Source organism: Barbus barbus (assembly GCF_936440315.1).
Source record: "Barbus barbus genome assembly, chromosome: 9".
Taxonomy (NCBI): Eukaryota; Metazoa; Chordata; class Actinopteri; order Cypriniformes; family Cyprinidae; genus Barbus; species Barbus barbus.
The window spans coordinates 3,237,579-3,263,726 of record NC_136737.1 but is presented as its reverse complement, the minus strand read 5'-3'; the positions used below and the strand labels follow the sequence as shown (position 1 = coordinate 3,263,726).

The 26,148-nt window shown below is 39.5% G+C and overlaps 3 protein-coding genes across 4 annotated transcripts in view; all 3 read right to left on the bottom strand.

Moving 5' to 3' along the window:
• LOC306874820 (uncharacterized protein) overlaps window positions 1-2,581 on the bottom strand; it is a 30,670-nt gene extending 28,089 nt beyond the window's left edge. The window contains exon 1 of the mRNA XM_079425091.1: window positions 2,496-2,581. Within this exon, the coding sequence (XP_079281217.1) occupies window positions 2,496-2,544 (49 nt within the window). The 5' untranslated portion in view covers window positions 2,545-2,581. The remainder of the gene's footprint in view (window positions 1-2,495) is intronic.
• A 3,965-nt stretch (window positions 2,582-6,546) lies between these two features.
• LOC306874505 (uncharacterized protein) overlaps window positions 6,547-26,148 on the bottom strand; it is a 36,625-nt gene continuing 17,023 nt past the window's right edge. For both annotated transcript variants that reach the window (XR_013784636.1, XM_079424615.1), the window contains one exon: window positions 6,547-6,603. The gene's annotated coding sequence lies outside the window, so the exon portion shown is untranslated. The remainder of the gene's footprint in view (window positions 6,604-26,148) is intronic.
• Window positions 24,089-26,144, bottom strand: LOC306874506 (uncharacterized protein). Its single transcript, XM_079424616.1, has 2 exons — window positions 25,959-26,144; window positions 24,089-25,577 (listed from the first exon to the last, which is right to left on the bottom strand). Exons 1-2 carry the CDS (start codon window positions 26,005-26,007, stop codon window positions 24,559-24,561), a joined length of 1,068 nt encoding a protein of 355 aa, XP_079280742.1. The 5' UTR covers window positions 26,008-26,144; the 3' UTR covers window positions 24,089-24,558.

The following is a 26,148-nucleotide window of genomic DNA, read 5'->3' as shown; positions in this document are numbered from 1 at the left end:
GGGCAGCATCACTTCCTGGTTCGGGAACTGCACTATGCAGGACAGACGAGCCCTCCAGAGGGTGGTGCGTTCAGCGGAACGTACCATTCACACCGAGCTCCCTGTATGTGTGGAATGAGTTTCAAGGTATGTTACATATGGAATCTGTACCATCTCTTGCTACGTGTAAAAATATTTAAAAGTCTGTTTATAAAGAACAGTGTACATGTTTTAATAACTGACTAGGATTTGCATTGTTTTTTCTAGAAAATTATGTTTTACGTTGTTTTCTATTTTCTGTGGTGATGTCTATTTCTTTGTAAATGTGTCCTTTGCTGCCTATCTTCGAAATCAACGGTAGATGATCAAAAAACGCGTCAAATTCTGTTCAAAATGGCAAAACTTCAGTCAGGTGTGAGCTGAAATATAGTTTATTAGGCATTTCATGAGTTCGCTTGCCCATCCTGTCCTGATGGTTAATAGTAAACAAACTTGGCTTGCTGTCCTCAATGGAGGCTCGGACCCAAAGCTCTGCTTGACTAAGTGAAGTGAAGCGCTTGGATGTAACTAAAATTAGGAAATTGTTCATTCTTGATGTAAAAAGAATCAGCAGACAAATGGACAATAAAAGTTTAAGCAAGTTTAATCTGCATTTTCTAAAATACACCACAAGTGGAAAAATGACCAGTTGTTATAAAAACAGTATCGAAGATTAAATAAAAAATAAAATCAAACTCTTTTCAACTTCTTGAACAAGAACAGTTTGAACCTTCATAAAAGTATAAACAAATTGCAAGTAATATGTCTTATGAGAACATCAATTTAAACTCATAATAAAGCATAATAAAAATAAAACTTTAGGTATTATTCTTTGGGGATGAACTCCATCTTTGAACTGAGTCTCACAGATGAAAGTGATGGTCTTCACTGTAACTATAGTTTTGTTTTTTTGGTCGTGTCACTGCTTACGACGGACAGAAATGCAATGTCGCACTTGAAAGAAGATGAACTACTTCATGTGATTGTTTATTTTATGACTGCTTAGAGAAGATGAATGAGTGAAACTCTTCCCACATGCAGTGCAGTGATACGGTTTCTCTCCAGTGTGGATCCTCTCATGTGTTTTCAGGTCACCTGACCGACTGAATCTCTTGTTGCAGTGTGAACACTTGTAAGGTTTCTCTCCAGTGTGAATCCTCTCATGTGTTTTCAGGTCTCCTGACCGACTGAATCTCTTGTTGCAGTGTGAACACTTGTAAGGTTTCTCTCCAGTGTGAATCCTCTCATGTGTTTTCAGGTCTCCTGACCGACTGAATCTCTTGTCGCAGTGTGAACACTTGTAAGGTTTCTCTCCAGTGTGGATCCTCTCATGTGTTTTCAGGGTTTCTAACCGACTGAATCTCTTGTTGCAGTGTGAACACTTGTAAGGTTTCTCTCCAGTGTGGATCCTCTGGTGCAGTTTCAAATGTTCAGCTTTTATAAAAGTCTTCTCACACTCAAAGCACATGTAATCTCTCACACCAGTGTGTATCTTCTGATGTAGTTTTAAATTCTGCAGATGAGAAAAACTCTTTCCACAGAAAGAACATAGATGTGGTTTCTCCTTTGAATGAACTTTCAGGTGTCTATACAAGCCTGAAGCCCACAAAAATGTTTTTCCACATTGATCACATGGATGCATTCTCTCTCCAGTGTGGATGATCATGTGGTCCTTAAGGGTTGATGATCGTGTGAAACTCTTCCCGCACTGATCACATGTGAATGGTTTCTCTCCAGTGTGGATGATCATGTGGTCCTTAAGTTGTGCTGATTGTGTGAAAGCATTTCCACATTGATCACATGTGAACGGTTTCTCTCCAGTGTGGATGATCATGTGTCTCTTAAGGTGTGTTGATTGTCTGAAACTCTTCCCGCACTGATCACATGTGAATGGTTTCTCTCCAGTGTGGATCCTCATGTGAAGTTTGAGATACTGTTTGCTTGTCAGACTCTTTCCACACTGAGTGCAGGTGAAACTTTTCGTGTCTCTTCTTTTCAGTAAAGAAACCCTTTCAGTCTGTGAGCGAGTTTTTTCTCCAGTTTTGACACGATGTTGTTTCTCCTCCATTAGATCTGAAATTAAAGTTAAAAAGGTTACAATATAAATAAATAATAAAACAAATCTGAGAAATGTGAAGAGAAAGCAGACAACAGATTCACCAAATTATGATAATTTTGACACACTTTTACAAAATAAGATACAATTATCTATATTAAAAAATACAGACACTGATCCAATGTTTCTGTAGTGAAAACTACTTGATGCTTGATCAACTCCACAATTATAATAGTATATTATTAACATAATATTAGCATTAATGTACTGTAATAAAAACTTATTATGCAATTAATAACTAATTTAAACTAATTTAACTGACCAATATTTTTCATTCAACACTGTTACAGCACAATTTTCATTCAATTCTTTTTAAATGTTTCTCAGCTTCACTGAAGAAGGATGAAGAATAAACACCAACCTGTTTGTTCTTCAGTGTGTTTCATTCTGCAGGGTTCTGGATCTCTCATGTTCTCTCTGTCCTTCAATAAACTCTGTCTCTGCAGATTTCACTTCTTCCTGATGCTCTGATGCTCATCTTCACTTGTAGACTGATGATAATATTCCAGCATTTATTACTGAACTGCAGTGGGAGGAGCTTCACTGAAGATGTGATTGTTGTGGGAGGAGCTTCACTGAAGGTGTGATTGTTGTGGGAGGAGCTTCACTGAAGGAGCAGCAGATCTGCCAAAATTAAAGATAAATCAGTTACTGAGTTTGTTTCTGCACTAATTCACACATTTTAATGATTTATGTCTATCTATCTATCTATCTATCTATCTATCTATCTATCTATCTATCTATCTATCTATCTATCTATCTATCTAAGCAAATTAAAGTAACTCAGAAATTATATCTATAATTAATTAATATACAAGCAAATTAATTAGTGCTGGGCAACGATTTATCATGATTAATCACATCCAACGACAAATACATACAGTATATATTTATAAAATATTTACTTATATATTTATATAATTTATATTATATAAATATATTTAATATATAAACATAACATATTTTCTTAAATATATACATGCATGTATGTGTATTAATATATACATAATAAATATACACAGTACAAACATATATTTTGTGCACATATACTTTTATTGAGGATGAGATTAAGTGTGATTAATTATTTGACCAGCACTAAAATTTATATATAAAATAAACCCACATTTAAAAGATACTGAATATAAACAATGTAAGATTAACTTTTAACTATTTTTGTTTATTGTTTTAGTTTTGTGTGTTATATGAAACATGGTTTATCAGACTAATGAAATAAATGCAGTTATGATAATTACATCTTGTTATGTCACAATAGCTGTTAGTGTCATTTGCTTAAATTCGTTGACAGCAATAAAATGAGCTTAATGTGGCAATTAACAGATCTGAAGTCATCAGCATAATGAATGAGGTGAAAACAGGATCTATTGACATGAAATAAAGAGGATTTTCAGCAGCTCTATGAATATTGATGCCTCAGACTATAAACACTCATTAAACAAGCCATTCAGGATCAGCAGCAGATCATCTCACTTTATTTTATGTATATTATTATGTGTGCTTGCTATTAGCGATACAGCACTCTATTTAAAGAACAATTAATAATTACAAATAAAACATACTTCTCACTCTGACATGACTGGCACACTTATCTTTACAGTTTCTGTTTGCAATCCTTTTCAAATATAGGCTCAAATTTAAAAATGTAAAGTAAATAAAACATTTTTTTTTTTGGTTAGTGTAGCAAAACCAGGGTTGATTTGTGTTTGCCAAGGTTTAACTATAGTAACCATGTTTTTTATTATTAGTAGTAAACCAATTCATTTTCGTTGGGTTAATTCTTGTTGCACTCTTTATATAAAATAATAGATAAAAGACAGACTGAATTTCTCCATTGTTAGATTTTCACTGTACCACAGCAACCCAGATTCAACATTTCTTCAGCACCAAATAACAATGACTAAAACCCAATACAGGGTTTGTTAAATATTACATTTATTCACATACTTAAGAAACAATAAACAATCATTTAATTTTAATAGGATAACAAATAGTACAATTTCTTAACACTCTTTTGGTCAGTATAAACCAAATTATCTGTTAAAATCATATTTTCTTCAATTAAACGTGTAAAATCTCCCTGAAATTTAAGTCAGCCAGTAAAATGAAATGACCACTAATACATTAATTATTATTATTTATTATGCTAGGGCACGGTTTTTAGTGTCCCAGTGTTTGAGCACACAGGCCAGAGACACAATAAAGGAAAATAGTACTTAACTGTGGCTTAATGTTTTAAATTTGATTGATCTGATAAAACATTTAAACTGAAAAACAAACAGTTTCAAAATCAATCGATATCAATTGATCGTTAAACAAAAGGTCGTGACAAATCAGAAAATAGTTATTTTAACCCACCATAGATTACAAGGCAATCCTGTAGCGATCACAGATCAGGCAAGCTGTGTTCAGAATGTCCCTTTTTCTTTAAAGGGGTCATCAGATGCTCATTTTCCACAAGTTGATATGATTCTTTAGGGTCTTAGTGTAAAACAATACCCTTTTTACCCTGTCAAAAAAGCTCTGTTTTCAGCAAACATGTGACTTAGTAATTAAGTAATTACTCACGTTACAGTAATTAAGTAGTTTTTATCAGTAATTGTACTTTTTTGAGTAGTTTAAAAATTGTGGACTTTTACTTTTATAAAAGTAAAAATAAAATTTAAATAAGCATGTAACGACCACAAACGGAGGAAAATAGCGGAGTAAAAGTATCGGTACTTTTACTCCGCTATTTTCCTCCGTTTGTGGTCGTTACATGCTTATTTAAATTTTATTTTTATCCATTAATATGATTGGATAGGGAGATAGTGTCTCGTGACTTTCGTCAAATCAAATTGTGCATAGAAAACTTTAACCGCCAACTGCTGTGTAGCCTATCATGGCTGCTGGAAGTGCATTCTTCAAGCATCAATGCAGTCACATCTTCCTCTAATATGTTAAGGTAAATTTTGGATTTCTGCTTACTAAATGATTTGTATATATGCTTGCCTATCTACACGACCTGAAATTTGGTGTGAGGTTGCGGATATTGCGTACAGTGTTAACTCCCGCAAGTGCCACGTTCAGTAAATTCCCACTCACTTAAGAGCTGCGCGATTTGCGCTGCTTCGTCTCTCTCACGCGCGTTCAGCTGGAGTCACTTGGATAAGTTTTTGCTTGTTGACTTTTGATGAGTTTGAGCGTGTGATGCGCACTGTGAAAAAGTGTGTTGGAAACACTGTAAAACAGTTTGCAATATTGTACTCAAATTGAGGACCAATCTGCACCTTATTGATGACCTGTGGCGTTAATACTGCATCTGTGTCAGCGCGTGATGTAATAAAACTGCAGCTCATTAATAAATGATTCTTTAATTTATCTTTTTTTTTATCCATTTTATTCAATCCACCTTCATTTAGCATGTGCACTCGCGCAAGTTCAACACTTTTTGTTGCATTCAGTTGTGGATATCATCTATCAGTGTGCCAAATGTACTAGCCACAGCCATATCACCCTGCAGCCCAAGACCGGTTGCTCACTGAAGCTAAGCAGGGTTGAGCCTGGTCACCTAGATGGGAGACCTCCTGGGAAAACTAGGTTGCTGTTGGAAGAGGTGTTAGTGAGGCCAGCAAGGGGTGCTCAACCTGCAGTCTGTGTGGGTCCTAATGCCCCGGTATAGTGACGGGGACACTATACTGTCAAAAAGCACCGTCTTTCGGATGAGACGTTAAACCGAGGTCCTGACTCTCTGTGGTCATTAAAAATCCCATGGCACTTCTCGTAAAGAGTAGGGGTGTAACCCCGGTGTCCTAGCCAAATTCCTTCTACTGGCCCTTGTCTATCATGGCCTCCTAATAATCCCCATACACTTGATTGGCTCAATGACTCTCTCTCCTCCCCACCTGTAGCTGGTGTGTGGTGCGCGTACTGGCGCCGTTGTAGTGTGGCTGCCGTCGCATCATCCAAGTGGATGCTGCACACTGGTGTTGGTTGCGGAGAGACCCCCCACATGATTGTAAAGCGCTTTGGGTGTACAGCAATACACAAAGCACTATATAAATGAATCATTCATTCATTCATTGTGAACCTACTGTATAAACTACTGCAAGCTGTAAAGTATCGCAAGAGAACGCACATTTTTTTAAAAATATTTTTTCCTCTCACCCCAAATTTCTGTTGGTTACTCTAAAATAAAACTAATTTTAATGTCAAATTCAACATATTTAAATAATATTATAACTCCAAACAGAGAAACAATTATATAAAAGCATAGAAACACTTGAAGACGTACCTGCAAACAATGAACTGTGCTGGATCTCAAAGCAATTGGCTGAACTGCAGCAAGTTATGACATTTTGATTAAAAACATGCATGCATGAATTGTTCACTAGCGTACATTCATTTTGTATATAATTTTTCATGTCACTTTAATCATAGGTTGATATAAGTTATATACATAGCTTCCAACACCACTGCAATCGTGTTGTAATTCTGTTACGGAAGAGGACTAGAGGCAAAGAGATGGTACAAAGGTAATTTATTTGACCAACAGGTGAGCAAGGAACGTGATGGCAGGTGAGTGAAACAACTAAAGATATCTTCGGAGTCAGTCTTCGGAACCTGAACTGTTACTTGTCTTTCCACAGGAGGAGCGGGGATCATAGGAAACCAGAGGAGATACACACCGCGAACTTGGAGCGGGCACTCGGGAATCAAGGAGCTGACGGAGCAGGTATCCTAGGAGCAAGAATGCAGGTACGCAGGTACTCCATTTTCCCACCGTTTCAAGAAAGGAGTTAACACCATAACCAGGGGTGCAAACTCGTCAGGGGTGAAAAAGGTGACAAACTAAACTAACCCTCCCCCCTCACATAGTACATTTCACACACAATGGTAAGTCAAACTGCTTTATAGGGAGAAAATGTTACACACTGCAAAAAATGCTTTTTAATACCTAAAACCGCCAGCCGGGAGCCTTCGCGAGCTCCCCACGCGGTGCCGGTCCCGCTGCTGCCGAGGCAGAGCGGCGGCTGCACTCATGGGGCTCGCAGGCTGATCTGGCTGGCGAGTGTGAGACGGGCATGCCCCTATCTCCTCCCGTATCAGCCAGATCTGGCGCCCCGTCTCTCGGTGTGGAAGCTGTCTCTTCCCCCGAGATGAGGGCTCAATGCTTCGTCTCTCTTCCTCTGAGGAGGTTGATGTGACAAGCGTTCACGAGGTTTCGCCGCCTCTGTCACCCCAATATGATATAACTATGAAAGCTTTGTAAGCTGCAGTGTTTGCACAAGCATAAAATGAATAAAGCCGGTCCCGCTTCTGCCTTTAAATCAGAAAAAAAAGGCAGAGCGGCGGCTGCGCTCGCGGGGCTTGCGGAGAGAAAAAAAAGAGCTGAATGAGCGCGGGTATGCGGCGATGATGCCGTGGGTTGAACAGACGCTTGCGAGCTATCTGTCTCCCTCCACGGTATCGCCTTTGAAGGCTCCTGCTCTGCTTACAACATCTTTGGTGGGCAGAGGGTATGCATGCTCTCTAAACTCAGGTGGCTGCTGGGCGGGCGCAACCTCCTCCGCATACCAGCTCCTCGCGCAAAAGGTCCTGACGGGCGAGCCCCAGGACCGCGGAGGGCGACCCCTACTGGGGTGGAGTGGCTTGCACCGCCGCACTCGGTGACCACTTCACCTCGGTGCCCTCCAGGGACTTGTCTGCTGACCCTGCCACTGTTCCAGGGCACAGCCGGTCCCAGCGAGTATATTTCTCAGGTTTGTCCGCCCGGCAGCGCGGAGCCGAGAAACTCGCCTCAGCCGCCAGATTACGCGTCTCATTCCGGTGCGCCGCATCGAGACAGCGGTCTGGCCGCTTCTCTGAACCCAGAGGTCAGTCTCGAGAGACTGATTCCCTTAGAAGATCATTGGGCAGCGAGCTGCCAAATGTGTCTCTTTGGGTCCTGCCTTTCAGGGTCTGGTTCGTTCAGAGGTCCTGACGGGTGAGCCCCAGGACTACGGAGGACGACCCCTACTGGGGTGGAGCGGCTTACACCGCGGCACACGGTGACCGTCTCCCCTCGGTGCCCTCCAGGGACTTGTCTGCTGACCCTGCCGCTGTTCCAGGGCACAGCCGGTCCCAGCGAGTATATTTCTCAGGTTTGTCCGCCCGGCAGCGCGGAGCCGAGAAACTCGCCTCAGCCGCCAGATTACGCGTCTCCTGCCGGTGCGCCGCTTCGAGACAGCGGTCTGGCTGCGCCAGAGGTCAGTCTCGAGAGACTGATTCCCTTAATAGAGCATTTGACAGCCTGGCAGCGGCTGCCGAATGTGTCTCCTTGGGTCCTGCAGACCGTAGCGAAAGGCTATCGTATTCAGTTCGGCGGGCCACCCCCGCCGTTCTGCGGGGTTGTTATGACTGCGGTCCGCCCCGGGCAGGCTCTGGTTTTGGAACAGGAAGTGGTACTCTGCTGAGGAAGGAAGCCATCGAGTTGGTTCCTCCTCACGAGACCCAGTCCGGTTTCTACAGCCGGTACTTCATTGTTCCGAAGAAGGATGGAGGGCTGAGGCCCATACTGGATCTGCGTCTACTGAACCGCTCAGTCAGAAAGCTGAAGTTCAGGATGCTTACTATCAAGCAGGTCGTGACTCAAATCAGGTCCGAGGACTGGTTTGTCACGATATATCTCAAAGACGCATATTTCCATGTTTCCATCCTTCCTTCTCACAGGAAGTTCCTGAGGTTCGCCTTTGGGGGCAAAGCGTACCAATATCGGGTTCTTCCCTTCGGCCTAGCACTTTTACCCCGCACTTTCACCAAGTGTGTGGATGCGGCACTGGCCCCGTTGCGGCTTCAGGGCATCCGCATACTCAATTATATTGACGATTGGTTGATCCTCGCTCAATCAGAGCGGTTGACGGTTCGGCATCGAGATGTCGTTCTCGCCCACATGAAAGAACTGGGGTTGAGACTGAATGGCAAGAAAAATGTGCTTTCTCCTGTTCTGAGAATCACTTATCTAGGCGTGGTGTGGGATTCGACCACGATGCAGGCACGATTGTCTCCTGCTCGGATCGAGTTGATCCTTACTACAGTCAGGAGAGTGCGAGAAGGCCAGTCACTCACTGTCAAGCAGTTTCAGAGACTGCTGGGGCTCATGGCAGCTGCGTCCAGCGTGATACCTTCTGGCCTGCTGTACATGAGGCCCCTACAGTGGTGGCTCAAGACCAAGGGGGTCTCCCTGAGGGGAAACTCACTCCGCGCTGTCAAAGTGTCACGCCGTTGTGTCCGTGCCTTCGACATGTGGAGGAATCCTTGGTTAGGTGGACCTCTTTGCGACTCAAGAGTCAGCACAATGTCCTCTCTGGTTCTTGGTGACCCCTCCAGCTCCTCTGGGACGGGACTGGATCGCTCTGCTCCCTGGAGTTCTGGCGAGAGTGCGCCGGGACGAGGTCAGTCTACTGTTAGTAGCACCGTTCTGGCCGGACCGAGTATGGTTCTCGGACCTGATATCTCTCCTCGACGGCACTCCGTGGGAAGTGCCCGTCAGGAGGGACCTCCTCTCACAGGCCGGGGGCACCGAGGTGCACCCTCGCCCGGAGTGATGGAAGCTGTTGGTGTGACCCCTGAGGGGGCACAGCTCATAGCTTCCGGTCTGTCAACCGAGGTTGTCGAGACCATCCTCCAATCCAGAGCTCCCTCTACGAGGAAACTGTACGCCTTGAAGTGGAGGCTCTTCACTTCTTGGTGCGGGGACCGCCAGCTCGACCCAGTCAACTGCCCCGTTGGTGCAGTACTGGAGTTCCTGCAGGCCCGTTTCTCCGCAGGGGTAACCCTTTACACTGTTAAGGTCTACGTCGCAGCTATTTCATCATACCACGCCCTTACCGGTGGCCAGTCAGTGGGTAGACACCCCCTGGTTACACGTTTCCTCCGCGGTGCGCTGAGGCTGAGGCCTCCGGTACGATCTCGTCCCTACGTGGGATCTGGCTGTGGTTCTGGAGGCTCTGTGCAATGCACCTTTCGAGCCCATTCAGGAGATAACTGAGAGACTCCTCACTATCAAGACCGTTTTCTTATTGGCTATCACCTCTCTGAGGGGTGAGTGACCTTCAGGCCCTGACTACGGCCTCTATTCACTTTGCGCCCGGTTCGGCGAAAGTATTCCTCTACCCCCGCGTGGGGTATGTTCCGAAGGTCCCATCAGTCGTTCCACAGCCGGTCGTACTGCAGGCCTCCTGTCCTCCTCCCTTCGGGGAGCCAGACCAGGAGAAGCACAACCGTATGTGTCCAGTGCGAGCACTAGACGCATACATCCACAGGTCCTCCCTGTGGAGAAAGCGGACCAGCTGCCAGTGTGCTATGGTCCGCCTAAGAGTGGTCTTCCTGCTACGAAGCCCTCCTCTTAGTAGGTGGATTGTGGGTAACATGGCTTTGGCATACGAGGCCTCTGAGCTCCCCCCGCCGGTGGGAGTCAGAGCGCACTCAACCCGAGGTGTGGCGGCCTCCAAGGCCTTCTGGGCAGGTGTTCCATGCAGGACATCTGCAACGCAGCTGGGTGGTCCACGCCCCTGACTTTCGTTAGGTTCTATGACCTCGACATCCGAGCCCCTCCCGGCTCCTCTGTCCTTTCGTCCTGACACCAGGCAGGGACTTGTCAGTCTGGCGGCGTTGGTATCTCGTTCCCATATGCGTTTTCGACGCAGCTCGAAGTTCCTGGAAGGGAACGTCTCAGGTTACGTATGTAACCATGGTTCCCTGAAGGGAATGAGACGCTGCGTCGCATTGCCACACTTCCGGCATCCCTGCCAGCGCTTGCTTCATGACTTGAAGCTGAAGCCGGCTCCGCCGCACGTGCTTATATGCTTCCTGGTCGTGACGTCACCCCGCCCGTGACGCCTCGCCCTTGTTTGACTGATTACACATCATATTCAGAGCCTGGTCACGCTGAAGGCGTTCCAATATGCGTTTTCGACGCAGCGTCTCGTTCCCTTCAGGGAACCATGGTTACATACGTAACCTGAGACGTTTGTCGTTGTACTGTTTTGGACTGCATTTTTCAAAAACATTGTTAGCCTAAATTGATCATAGAACCTTTGTCAACCATTGAGCTATGATCAACTTAGGCTTACCATGCCTTTGAGAAATGCAGCCTTGTTGTTATTCGTTCAAGCAATTGATGTCGAATTGCAGCTAATTCGAAAGTAAAATGCGGACTGGCATTTACAAGCTATTTTTTTCATACTGTCGGTTGATCAGAGGGAAAATTTCATAACCGTCACAACCCTATTATATAGTCATTTATTTTTGGTGTTCTGAGAATTAAATTGTTGATGCTTTTTATAAAGCTAAGAGACAAGACGCATCATTTGAAATGAAGCACAGAAAACACAACATGCCATCAGCTACAGTACTGCAAACCACCAATCTAAGAACTGTGATATTGCTGCACACAAACCAGAACTGTGTCCAGAAACTGATGTTGCTGCATGAAAAGACAAACTGATAGGGCACCACACCATGAACACACATCCGGAGCAGTGGGCAGCCACTTATGCTGCGGCGCCCGGGGAGCAGTTGAGGGTTCGATGCCTTGCTCAAGGGCACCTCAGTCGTGGTATTGAGAGTGGAGAGAGCGCTGGACATTCACTCCCCCAACCTACAATCCCTGCCGGCCCGAGACTTGAACCCGCAACATTTGGATTACGAGTCCGACTCTCTAACCATTAGGCCACGACTTCCCCAAGGAGTAAAAAGGAGGTGAATCCTCCTTTTCCCTGATATACGCCATTGTGGACACTACAGATGCAACACCATAGTCGACATCTTTACCAGCGCTGTTGATGCTTGATGTAAAGAGACAGATCTGTTGAAGCGACACCTTCAAAAAGGTCATGTCCCAAGCATGGAGGGAGTCCTGGGTCACATACATGGAAGTGCTTTAGGTTATTAAACACAGAGGCAAATTTTATGCCATGAACATCAGCTAAATGAGGATTCCTGGAAAGTTCATTAACAGAGTTCTTGTAACTTTCCTTTGTGCATGGGAGTCCTAATTCTGTTGGAGAATTTTTAAAAGTATCTCTGTCTATATCACAGTAGTGACAGAAATATTTACTTCTACTGAAATACTTCTACGTCTGATTGGTTAAAGCTTTATTTATAATAGCACCTTTTAAAACAGTGTTTACAAAGTTTACAAATTTTTCAGTTTAGTGAACAAGAACATTTTGAAGCTGTAAAACCTTATTCAGATATGCATTAGAAGAACATTTTGAACATAAAATTAAACTCATAATAAACCATAATAATATAATTTATATCATAAAGCAAAGCTGTATACAAGAATAACACTTTAGATATTATTCTTTGGGGAGGAACTCCATCTTTGAGTTGATCTGAATCTCACAGAAACTGCTGGTCTTGAAGATGAACTTTATTCACTGTGACATTTAGATCATGTTTCTTATGACAGATTAATATGGAAGAGATGCGGTGTAGCACTTGAAGGCACTGAACCTGAAGGTAAACTACTTATTGTGATTGTTTATTTTATGTCTCTGAAGAGAAGATGATTGAGTGAAACTCTTCCCACATGCAGTGCAGTGATACGGTTTCTCTCCAGTGTGAATCCTCTCATGTCTTTTCAGGTTTCCTGAACAGATGAATCTCTTGTTGCAGTGTGAACACTTGTAAGGTTTCTCTCCAGTGTGGATCCTCTGGTGCCGTTTCAAATCTTCAGCTTTAATAAAAGTCTTCTCACACTCAAAGCACATATAATTTCTCACACCAGTGTGTCTCTTCTGATGAACTTCTAAATTCCACAGTTGTGAAAAACTCTTTCCACAGAAAGAACATGAATGTGGTTTCACCTTTGAATGAACTTTCAGGTGTCTATTCAAGGCTGAAGCCCACAAAAATGTTTTTCCACATTGATCACATTCATGCAGTTTCTCTCCAGTGTGGATGTTCATGTGGATCTTAAGGTGTGATGATCGTGTGAAACTCTTCCCGCACTGATCACATGTGAATGGTTTCTCTCCAGTGTGGATGTTCATGTGTCTCTTAAGGGTTGATGATCGTGTGAAACTCTTCCCGCACTGATCACATGTGAATGGTTTCTCTCCAGTGTGGATGTTCATGTGTCTCTTAAGGTGTCCTTGTTGTCTGAAACTCTTCCCGCACTGATCACATGTGAATGGTTTCTCTCCAGTGTGGATCCTCATGTGAAGTTTGAGACACTGTTTGTTTGTCAGACTCTTTCCACACTGAGTGCAGGTGAAACTTTTCTTGTCTCTTCTTTTCAGTAAAGAAACTCTTTCAGTCTGTGAGTGAGTTTTTCCTCCAGTTTTGACATGATGTTTTTTCTCCTCCATTAGATCTGAAATTTAAGTTAAAAAGGTAAAAATGAAAGAAGACAACAGCTACAACAAATTATGATTTTTTACATTTTTACAAAATAAGGTACAATTATCTATATTAAAAAACACAGTTACATCCAATGTTTCTGTAGTGAGAACTACTCGATGCTTAATCAAATACACAATTAAAATATGTTAGAATAAAATATTAACATAAATATATTTTTCTAAAAAAAATAATAATAATACTAATAAATTACATAATTATTTTAAACTAAAACTGTCCCAAACTTTTTTTACTCAGCACAATTTCCATTTATTTCTTCCTTTTTAATGGCAACATCCAGGAAGTGACATCATTTGAACATTTGAGTTTCCGTTTCAGTCCCTATTTTGTACCCTGGAGATAGAAAGTCTCCACTATATTATTTATTGGTTGAATTTTTCCATTTCATTTTTTACAACTCTTAAGGTATTTTTATAAACACTAAATCTGATGAACTGCAGATAACTTTAATTGTTCTTCAGTCTCATTGATGAAGGATGAAGAATAATCACCAACCTGTTTGTTCTTCAGTGCGTTTCATTCTGCAGGGTTCTGGATCTCTCATGTTCTCTCTGTCCTTCAATAAACTCTGTCTCTGCAGATTTCACTTCTTCCTGATGCTCTGATGCTCGTCTTCACTTGTAGACTGATGAGAATATTCCAGCATTTATTGCTGAACTGCAGTGGGAGGAGCTTCACTGAAGATGTGATTGTTGTGGGAGGAGCTTCACTGAAGGTGTGATTGTTGTGGGAGGAGCTTCACTGAAGGTGTGATTGTTGTGGGAGGAGCTTCACTGAAGGAGGAGCAGATCTGGCAAATTAAAGATAAATCAGTTACTGAGTTTGTTTCTGCACTAATTCATACATTTCAATGATTTATTTTTATCTATCTATCTATCTATCTATCTATCTATCTATCTATCTATCTATCTAAGCAAATTAAAATGTTTTATTAACTCACAAATTATATCTCTCTCTATAATTAATTAATATACAAGTAAATTAATTAGTGCTGGGCAACGATTTATCACGATTAATCACATCCAAAGACAAATACATACAGTATATATTTATAAAATATTTACTTATATATTTATATAATTTATATGATATATAAATATATTTAATATATAAACATAACATATTTATCTTAAATATATACATGCCTGTGTGTGTATTTATATATACATAATAAATATAAACAGTACAAACATATATTATGTGCACATATACTTTTATTGAGGATGAGATTAAGTGTGATTAATTATTTGGCCAACTCTAAAATTTATATATAAAATAAACCCACATTTAAAAGATACTGCATATAAATAATGCAAGATTAAAAGATTAAACAGAAAATTTAATTTTACAAATGTGCAAGGTACAAATAAATTGATAATTAACTTTTAACTATTTTTGTTTATTGTTTTAGTTTTGTGTGTTATATGAAACATGGTTTATCAGACTAATGAAATGAGGTCATCAGCATAATGAATGAGGTGAAAACAGGATCTATTGACATGAAATAAAGAGGATTTTCAGCAGCTCTATGAATATTGATGAGCCTCAGACTATAAACACTCATTAAACAAGCCATTCAGGATCAGCAGCAGATCATCTCACTTTATTTTATGTATATTATTATTATGTGTGCTTGCCATTAGCGATACAGCACTCTATTTAAAGAACAATTAATAATTACAAATAAATCACACTTCTCACTCTGACATGACTGGCACACTTATCTTTACAGTTTCTGTTTGCAATCCTTTTCAAATATAGGCTCAAATGTAAAGTAACTAAAACATTTGTTTTTTTGCTGGTTAGTGTAGCAAAACCATGGTTGATGTACTTTTTTGGGGGGAGGGGGGTTTGGGGGTATTAGTAAACCGATTCATTTTCAAGAGTGTACATTGGGTTAATTCTTGTTGCACTCTTTATATAAAATAATAGATAAAGGAATTTCTCCATTGTTAGATTTTCACTGTACCACAGCAACCCAGATTCAACATTTCTTCAGCACCAAATAACAATGACTAAAACACAATACAGGGTTTGTTAAATGTTACTTTTATTCACATACATGCTGAAAACGATAGTTTTGAGAATATATTGAGATTGCGAATGAGGCAGATGCTGAATGTATACTGGGGAAATGCACTTTGACGGTGACAGTGATGGTAAAAAAAATCACCTGCTCAAATCGAGCCCTTCTAAGTTTCAAAAGGTAAGGAAGTATGATTATTTTATGTTTTAAAACAAACGATAAATAAACTATTTGTATTTCTTGAAAATTGTTGCTTCAGGTAATGTTTTGCGAGATAGAACCTTATAATTCCAAGCGGTAAATGACTTTTTAGAATTAGTTTCTATCTGCATTTGACCTGTTCCAAAAACCCCCATTTAAAACTTTGAGAGGATTTTAACATTATATATTTAGAATACATTTAGGGTCTCTGTCATTTTCATTTAGGAAAGAGACTTGTTCCCCATATCGATTTTGCTATATGTGAGGCTCAACATTGAATAAAGATTGAAGCTCCATCTCTCAAAACCACTCAGAATGCAGATAGAACCTTATAATTCCAAGGCGACGATATTATAAATGACAACAATTTTTTAATGATGTCACTTTGACATCTCCATGTCAGCTTCAATCACTGGGACATCAGAGTGGACTGAAGCTTCAGAGGAATTCAGGAGATACTGGAAGGACAAAAAGACAACAGTGTTACATTTAAATGTGGTGAGATTTTGTATAAAAGCACTGGAATGCTGTACTTGCTCACGCAGAAGATAAGATATATAAAAAAAAATTGTACAGCCAAAGTTGTGTGTGTTTTTTTAATGCTTCTGCATGATCAATAAATGATTAGCCACTCATGAGTTATGCTTATGAGTTAACTTGTCTCGAGGTATCTGCGCTGCATTCATCTGTGGCAAGCGTTTTCGTGTGTACAGCAGTAACAATCAGTACATTTTGTGAAACGATAATGTCATCGCCCCATGTCTCATCGCTAGTCAAACCGCGTCACGTAAGTTAACAGCAATAACAACATGAACAAACACTGAATGATTGTCTTTTTATTAACTAACATTACCACAGATTAATAAATGTATTTTTCATGTTCGTTTGTATACCGCGCGCAAGATTTATTATGCCCATAGTCCAAGTCTTCTTTTCCGTTTTTAGCGTATCTCTGTGGTATAATTACAGCGCCACGTGCTGGTCTGGCATGTATACTACACTGTTTTGTGTCGGTTTCGTGGTTTAGTGTGCAAGTTACGCAGATATTTCTTGAGAGGAGGGGAAAAAACAGGTCGGATAGGGAAAGCTCTGGTTTCGTGTGGATGTAGCTTTTATCTCAAACGGTAGAGTTTAATGGCTGTCAAAGTACGTAATTAGTACATTAAACATATGAAAAATATGGATTCAGTAAATTACCGTATATAAAAACACAAACCACGCAAAGAGTATGAAACCGAGAATGTCTAATGAATATCAAACGTCAAACTAACTAAGTTACCGCTGTAGGAAAAAATGCGCGGGCTTTCAACCCCTCCGGTCAGCTGACCTTAGCCGGCCTGGTGACTCTCAAGAGCGTGAAAAAACATTTTTGATATATGGAAAGAGTTAACTAAATGGTACGGGGAAAAAATCCGGTCTTAGTTAAAATTTCTATCAACGTAATTTCGACTCTATTCCTTAGTTATACATACTAAATCCTGCTAATAGCTCTGTAAATGGCGGTAACGTTAGCAGTTTTCGAGAAAAATCATTCACACTGTTAATCATAACCTCATTAAAACAATAGTAACTGCTGCAAAACTAAGCTAATAAACATTGCGATCAAAGTATTTTTCATACAATCAACAAAATTCACTCAGCTTACCTGAAAGCCGCTGTCTCTGAAGAGTCGTCCGTTAGTCCCGCTGTGTTTGAATGACGCACGGCACGCACTCTCCAAAACCACGCCCATCATATCACGTTATAAACGCACATACTTTTGAATAGAGTAACGATGATCAAATAACAATTGCAAGAATTCCTCCTGAGAGCTAGGGGAAAAAAAGCTTTGTGAAACGTCTATTTTTAATGAAATAGTAAATAATTAATTATTATTAAATTATTATTTAGGCCTACTGTTTTTAAGATATTTTATCCATGTGCTTTGTTTTCTATAGTGGACACACAATTCATGAAACAATTCACATTTTCTCACAACTGTTAACGCAATCTCAAAACTACACACCAGTTTGTGCAACTTTCAAACTTCCAGGTCAAACATTTTAGTCAAAAACGTGTTTTCTTTTGTTAGACTAAAACTTTGGCCTCAGATGACACACAAACCTGTAAAACACACTACTGCACAGAACACTAATGAGATCAATTCAAAACAATGTTACAAAATCCTCCTTTTGGGAAACAGGAATCCTTTTTTTTTTTTGTCAGTGTCTGTTACAGTATGAACGTTATATTAACAAGGCAATGATAACATTTTTACTGATAATGTTTTTAGAACATTCCATTAACAATGCAATGATAATGTTTTTAATGCTAACGTTTTAAGAAGTTTCATTAGTCACCAAGTGAAGTCAAGTCAAGTCACCTTTATTTATATAGCGCTTTTTATAAAGCAAATTTCCAATATCACAATAGAAAAATAGTGTGCCAATAATGTAAAATGACAATATTAGACAACCATTTTCAGTTAAAGGCATTTTATTATTGAATTCAGTGATGTCATCGTCCAGCTCAGTTCAGTTTAGATAGTATCTGTGCAATCAAGTCAATGATATCGCTGGAAATTAAGTGCCCCCAACTAAGCAAGCCAGAGGCGAGAGCGGCAAGCAACCAAAACTCCATCGGTGACAGAATGGAGAAAAAACCTTGGGAGAAACCAGGCTTATTCAGGGGGCCAGTTCTCCTCTGGCCAGATGTTACCAGCAGTTCAATTCCAACCCCAGCAATGTCAGAAAACAAACCACCAAAAAATGAACAGCTTGTATCTAGGTTGTTACGTGTGTGCTCCCAAGAATGCAAAACAGGACACGACAGGCAGGTATATCAAACAATAGGCTTTTACTCCAAGAAACATTTGGTGTAACATAAACAAAAGCAGACACGTGAACAAGGAAGAACTCCGGTTATAAAGGCAGAACATAATCACGGGAGAACAGAAACAAGTGTGGGACTAATTAACTAATAATCATTGGGACAAACTAGGCAGGTTGACAGAGACATAACTAAACAAAAACAGATCAGACTCGTGACAGTTCGCCCCCTCCCGGAACGGCGCGTCCCCACGCCGAAAAACATAGTCCAATAGAGGAGGGAGACGTGACACTGACCAGGGGCATGAACAAAAACAGTCCAAGGGATGAAGCCAGTTTTGACCAACCAGTTGGACAGAGGTTATTTATACGTAAAATCATCCAAACACCTAATTTCTAGCCATTTCTAATGTACATTTGATTAACAATGTTAAATATTATTAAACTGGAAAGAAATTAAAGATCCAACTTTGATTGTCAAAAGAATTCCAGGTGCAGAATCCTCTCAGCCAATTAGATTTTACATAGTATTTCCATCGGTCAGATTGGTTAAAGCTTTACACTGTACACTGCTTACTTAGCAAGTACACTGATTATTAACAAGAAAACGGATAACTATGTGGCCAGTTGGGCTGTTCTACCTATGGGGTTGCCTCATGTTGACATCGCAAATAGTAGACAAATTGGAGGATATTGATGGACTGGGTGTTTTGATGTGGATTACTGCGCCTAGTACGGTGGCCTTTTTCCAGTCGGATGTGGCTCCGTTTGGATCAAACCACTGGATTACAGCAACTCGTCCTGCGACTTTGTTTCAATGTGATAAATGGCGGATGCTGAACGTGCAGCGGTGTAGAGGGACCAGAGGTGGAAAGAGTACGAAAATATTTTACTCAAGTAAAAGTACCATTACCTTAATAAAATTTCATTTAAGTACAAGTAAAAGTACCAGTCTAAAAATCTACTCAAGTAAAAGTAAAAAGTAGTTCATTTAAAATTTACTCAGAGTAAAAATTACTTTTAACCTTTTAACAGTGGCAGTGACACAAAAATGAGATAGGCCAAGGGTGTCAAACTCAGATCCTGGAACAGTCCTACAACAGTATAGATATAACCCTAATTAAGGATCAGATGTGTTTAATTAGGGTTATATAATCATTTAGGTCTAATCAATTGTTATATCTATACTAATCTAATCATTTAGGCTTATTTGAAAACTACATGGCATGTGTGTTGGAGCAGGGTTGGAACTAAACTCTGCAGTGCTGCAGCTCTCCAGGAACTGAGTTGACATCACTGGGATAGGCCTATAAATCTCAAATTAGTTGTTTTCAATTAAAGGAATCAGTTATTTAGAATAATAAGACATTTGAACGCCTGTCTTGTCCGTCTGCATCTTTCTTGTGATTTTAGCGCCAGTTTGTTCTCTTGCCCATTATATACTGCACTGAAGTAGTTTCCAGGGAGCGATTTTTTTTATTTTTTTTTTACTCAGTAATAATTAATGTTTTAAAATGTAGAGAAGTACAATACTTCAAACAAAATATATTAAGTAAAAGTAAAATTACAGATTTTAAAAATTACTTTAAAAAGTAGAAGTACACAAAAAAGCTACTCAATTACATTAACGCGGGTAAATATAATTAATTACTTTCCACCGCTGAGAGGGACAACGAGTGCGGGGCAGTTTGTCTCACCAGCTGCTTGCAGACGGAGAGCTGACCAAGTTAAGAAACCTTTGCTTCTTCTATCAGGTAACATTCACCCAAATCCAGGCCCTGAACCTTGAAAACCCAGATGATCTAAAAGCCAGCAGTGGACTGCGTCTCATCCATCTAAATGTATGCAGTTTAATTAATAAAATTGATGCAGTTCGCGTCTGGGCAAACTTGACTGATTGTGACATTATGGTCCTGTCAGAAACGTGGCTGAAATCATCAGTTACAAACAATATGATTCATATTGACGGATATATATAATATTTTAAATATAAATAAAAAATATTTTTAGGGCAGATCGTGCTAAAAAATGAGGGGGAGTTGCGATCTATATCAAAACGGCACTCAACTGTACTTGGATAGAGTCCATCAGCAAGCCAAAATGTTTTGAACTGTCCGTAATTAAGTTACACTTCTCCAGCGGTGCTGATTTTATAGTAATGGGATACTATCGTCCACCATCGGCATCTCATGAAGCTTTAACATTGTTGTCGGACTATATGAAAAAGTTTTCAGACAGTGACTTTGTATTGCTGGGAGACTTGAACTGGGACTGGTTAACTAAATCTTCAAAATCATTTAAGGTTATTTGTGATGCTTTGAATTTGTCACAATTAATCAATTCTCCAGCTAGGTTGAATTTAAAACATATGGACAAGTCCACATTGCTTGACGTTATACTTACAACTTCTGCCATATTTCATGTATGTGATATGGCAGATGTTGATCTGCCATGGAATTACTTTAAGACAAAATTTTTAGCTCTGATTAATAAGCATGCACCTCTAAGAAGATTTAGAGTTCGTGGTAAAGACAATCCATGGTTCAATACATCCGTTTCTTCTTCTATTAGAGAAAGAAATATTGCTTGGTCCAAGGCTAAAAGAACTAATAGCGCTAGTGATTGGGAACAATTTAGGTTACTGATGAATAAATGTACTAAAATTATCAAAAAAATGCCAAAAAGTGAGTATTATCTTAATATGATAAATACAAATTTTAATGATCCTAGTAAATTTTGGAAGCTGATAAAATCCTCAACTGGGTCTATGTTGTCTCCAGCAGCACCTGATTTTCTAAGCGTAAATAATGAAGAAATTAAGGATAAATATAATATAATAGAAGGTTTTAATACACATTTTACTAATATAAGTTCAATCACTTCATCTGGTTTCTCTGTAGATGTAGATGGTAAGGATGATATGAGCATTTCTTCAAGTTGTGTAAGAAATGTTTTTAATTTTCTACCTATTTCCCTGTCTCAGGTTCATAAAGCCTTGATACGTCTTGATTGTAAATAGTCTGCTGGCCCTGATCAAATAGAGCCTTGCTTTTTAAAAATAGCTGCAGATTTAATATTTAATTGCTTCTATTTTCAATTTAAGTTTAAGTAGTGGTCTCATACCAAATTCTTGGAAGTCAGCGATTATTCGGCCATTACTGAAGTGTGGAGACTCCATTGTATTGGATAATTATCGGCCTATTTCAAGATTGTCTGTTACAGCTAAAGTGTTTGAATCTATGGTAAATTAACAGTTAAAGTACTATTTGTCAGCTAATAATATTTTATGTCAAACTCAGATTTAAGACAGGGACATAGTACTATAACTGCTACAATGTCAGTCACTAATTAGCTATGCTAATCATGTCTCTGCTTGTCTCTCCGTTTCTGCCACGGGATGTTAGCTAGGAATTACAGAACTTCAGTCTGGATCCAACCATTGCATGATCTGAGATGACCGAACACCTGAGATGGAGGATCAGCGCCGGGAGATGACGTATGTGGCCCTGATTGTAGGCGGAGGCCAGACACCTGGATGAGCGCCAGAGACAGATCCCCATTGAGGACCCCGCCACTTAGACAGCCATCGGGAAAGACCACTGGAACCAGCTGAACAATCTGACTTGCTGCAGTTTGGAACTGAACTGCTGGTTTGTTTGGCCAGAGGAGAATTGGCCCCCCGACTGAGCCTGGTTTCTCCCAAGGTTTTTTCTCCATTCTGTCACCGATGGAGTTTTGGTTCCTTGCCGCTGTCGCCTCTGGCTTGCTTAGTTGGGGACGCTTCATTTCCAGCGATATCATCGACCTGATTGCAAAGACACTATTTAAACTTATTGACACATTATTTTCCTTTTTTGATATTGTGCAGTTGCTTTGACACAATTTGCATTGTAAAAAGCGCTATATAAATAAAGGTGACTTGACTTGACTTAATGATATAATAACTGCATTGGATGATAAAAAAATCATGTGCTGCACTTTTTATTGATTTATCAAAAGCATTTGATTCCTTAAATCAGGATCCTTTGTTGCAAAGGCTTAAATGTGTAGGTTTTAGCGATATATTGTTGAAGTGGTTCTCCAATTATTTGACTGGAAGAACTCAATCTGTGTCCATAGATAATTATGTTTCTGCTCCTTTAATAGTGAAGACAGGTGTTCCTCAAGGATCAGTTTTGGGGCCATTTTATTTTCTATCTATATAAATTAACTTGGTAAAGGAGTCGAGCCAGCAAATGTACACTTTTATGCAGATGATACTATTCTCTACACTATGGCTCCATCTTTAAAAGAGGCAATGAACTCTTTACATAATGCTTTTAGTTCATTTCAGACTTCTCTTGGTAAATTAAAATTAGTGTTAAATGCTAAAAAAACTAAATACATGATTTTTACTCGGTCCAGATTACCATTAAATTATTTTGTGATTCAAACTTTAAATGGTACAGAGATTGAAGGGGTTGAATCTTACAAATATCTTGGCATCTTGCTCGATGATAAGCTGACTTACAGTTCTCATATCGATAGTCTTGAGACCAATGCTAGGTTATTATTTTAGTTTAAAAAAGTGTTTCTCCTTTGATGCTCAAAAACATTTAGTAGAAAGTGCTCTTCTATCAGTATTGGATTATGGTGATATAATTTATATGCATGCACCTCAGACTGTTTTGAAAAAACTGGATGTAGTTTATCATGCTGCTTTACGATTTGTCACTGGTACAAGTGTCCGTACACATCACTGTAATTTATTTGAAATGACAAACTGGACTTCCTTGTGCTTAAGGAGAAAAAACATATGTTGATTTTTATTTTAAAAGCTTTAGTGGGTAAATTGCCAGAGTATATATCTAGGTTGCTGACATACTGCACAAATATTTATAATACCAGATCAACAGATAAACTTTTACTTAAGATGCCGTTTTTTCATACATAGGAAGGTCGTTCTGCTTTTTCTAATTATGCTCCGTATGTGTGGAATGAGTTTCAAGGTATGTTACATATGGAATCTGTACCATCTCTAGCTACGTGTAAAAATATTTAAAAGTCTGTTTATAAAGAACAGTGTACATGTTTTAATAACTGACTAGGATTTGCATTGTTTTTTTCTAGAAAATTATGTTTTACGTTTGTCTATTGTGTGGTGATGTCTACTTCTTTGTAAATGTGTCCTTTGCTGCCTATCTTCGAAATCAACGGTAGATGATCAAAAACGCGCCAAATTCTGTTCAAAACTGCAAAACTCTGTCAAAAAGACAGTCAGGTGTGAGCTGAAATATAGTTTATTAGGCATTTCATGAGTTCGCTTGCCCATCCTGTCCTGATGGTTAATAGTAAACAAACTTGGCTTGCTGTCCTCAATGGAGGCTCGGACCCAAAGCTCTGCTTGACTAAGTGAAGTGAAGCGCTTGGATGTAACTAAAATTATGAAATTGTTCATTCTTGATGTAAAAAGAATCAGCAGACAAATGGACAATAAAAGTTTAAGCAACTGTAAGAAGCAAAAGCTGAAATGAATGAAACAGATCTCTCTCTTTATTGACTAACAATATAGCAAAGCATCTCAAGAGAGTAAAAGTGAAGAAGCAGTCAGTTGCAAGCTAAATGGCAGTCTATCTTACATCTGCATTTTCTAAAATACACCACAAGTGGAAGAATAACCAGTTGTTATAAAAACAGCATCGAAGATGAAATAAAAAATAAATCAACCTCTTTTCAACTTTTTGAACAAGAACAGTTTGAACCTTCATAAAAGTATAAACAAACTGCAAGTAATATGTCTTATGAGAACATCAAATTAAACTCATAATAAAGCATAATAAAAAATAAATCTTTAGGTATTATTCTTTGTGGATGAACTCCATCTTTGAACTGATCTGAATCTCACAGATGAAACTGCTGGTCTTCACTATAACTATAGTTTTGTTTTTTTGGTCGTGTCACTGCTTACGACGGACAGAAATGCAATGTCGCACTTGAAAGAAGATGAACTACTTCATGTGATTGTTTATTTTATGACTGCTTAGAGAAGATGAATGAGTGAAACTCTTCCTGCATGCAGTGAAGTGATACGGTTTCTCTCCAGTGTGAATCCTCTCATGTGATTTCAGGTCTCCTGACTGACTGAATCTCTTGTTGCAGTGTGAACACTTGTAAGGTTTCTCTCCAGTGTGGATCCTCTCATGTGTTTTCAGATGTGATGACTGACTGAATCTCTTGTCACAGTGTGGACACTTGTAAGGTTTCTCTCCAGTGTGGATCCTCTGGTGCAGTTTCAAATGTTCAGCTGTAGTAAAAGTCTTCTCACACTCAAAGCACATGTAATCTCTCACACCAGTGTGTATCTTCTGATGTAGTTTTAAATTCTGCAGTTGTGAAAAACTCTTTCCACAGAAAGAACATAGATGTGGTTTCTCCTTTGAATGAACTTTCAGGTGTCTATACAAGCCTGAAGCCCACAAAAATGTTTTTCCACATTGATCACATGGATGCATTCTCTCTCCAGTGTGGATGTTCATGTGGTCCTTAAGTTGTGCTGATCGTGTGAAACTCTTCCCGCACTGATCACATTTGAATGGTTTCTCTCCGGTGTGGATCTTCACGTGGTCCTTAAGTTGTGCTGATTGTGTGAAACTCTTCCCGCACTGATCACATGTGAACGGTTTCTCTCCAGTGTGGATGATCATGTGTCTCTTAAGGTGTCCTTGTTGTCTGAAACTCATCCCGCACTGATCACATGTGAACGGTTTCTCTCCAGTGTGGATCTTCATGTGTCTCTTAAGGTGTCCTTGTTGTCTGAAACTCATCCCGCACTGATCACATGTGAATGGTTTCTCTCCAGTGTGGATCCTCATGTGAAGTTTGAGATACTGTTTGCTTGTCAGACTCTTTCCACACTGAGTGCAGGTGAAACTTTTCTTGTCTCTTCTTTTCAGTAAAGAAACCCTTTCAGTCTGTGAGTGAGTTTTTTCTCCAGTTTTGACATGATGTTTTTTCTCCTCCATTAGATCTGAAATTAAAGTTGAAAAGGTTACAATATAAATAAATAATTAAAAAATCTGAGAAATGTGAAGAGAAAGCAGACAACAGTTAATCCAAATTATGATCATTTTGACACACTTTTACAAAATAAGATACAATTATCTATATTAAAAAATACAGACACTGATCCAATGTTTCTGTAGTGAAAACTACTCGATGCTTGATCAACTCCACAATTATAATAGTATATTATTAACATAATATTAGCATTAATGTACTGTAATAAAAACTTATTAAGCAATTAATAACTAATTTAAACTAATTCAACTGACCAATATTTTTCATTCCATTTCTTCATTTTTAATTGTTCTTCAGTGTCACTGATGAGGAATCAAGAATAAACACCAACCTGTTTGTTCTTCAGTGTGTTTCATTCTGCAGGGTTCTGGATCTCTCATGTTCTCTCTGTCCTTCAATAAACTCTGTCTCTGCAGATTTCACTTCTTCCTGATGCTCTGATGCTCGTCTCCACTTGTAGACTGATGAGAATATTCCAGCATTTATTGCTGAACTGCAGTGGGAGGAGCTTCACTGAAGGT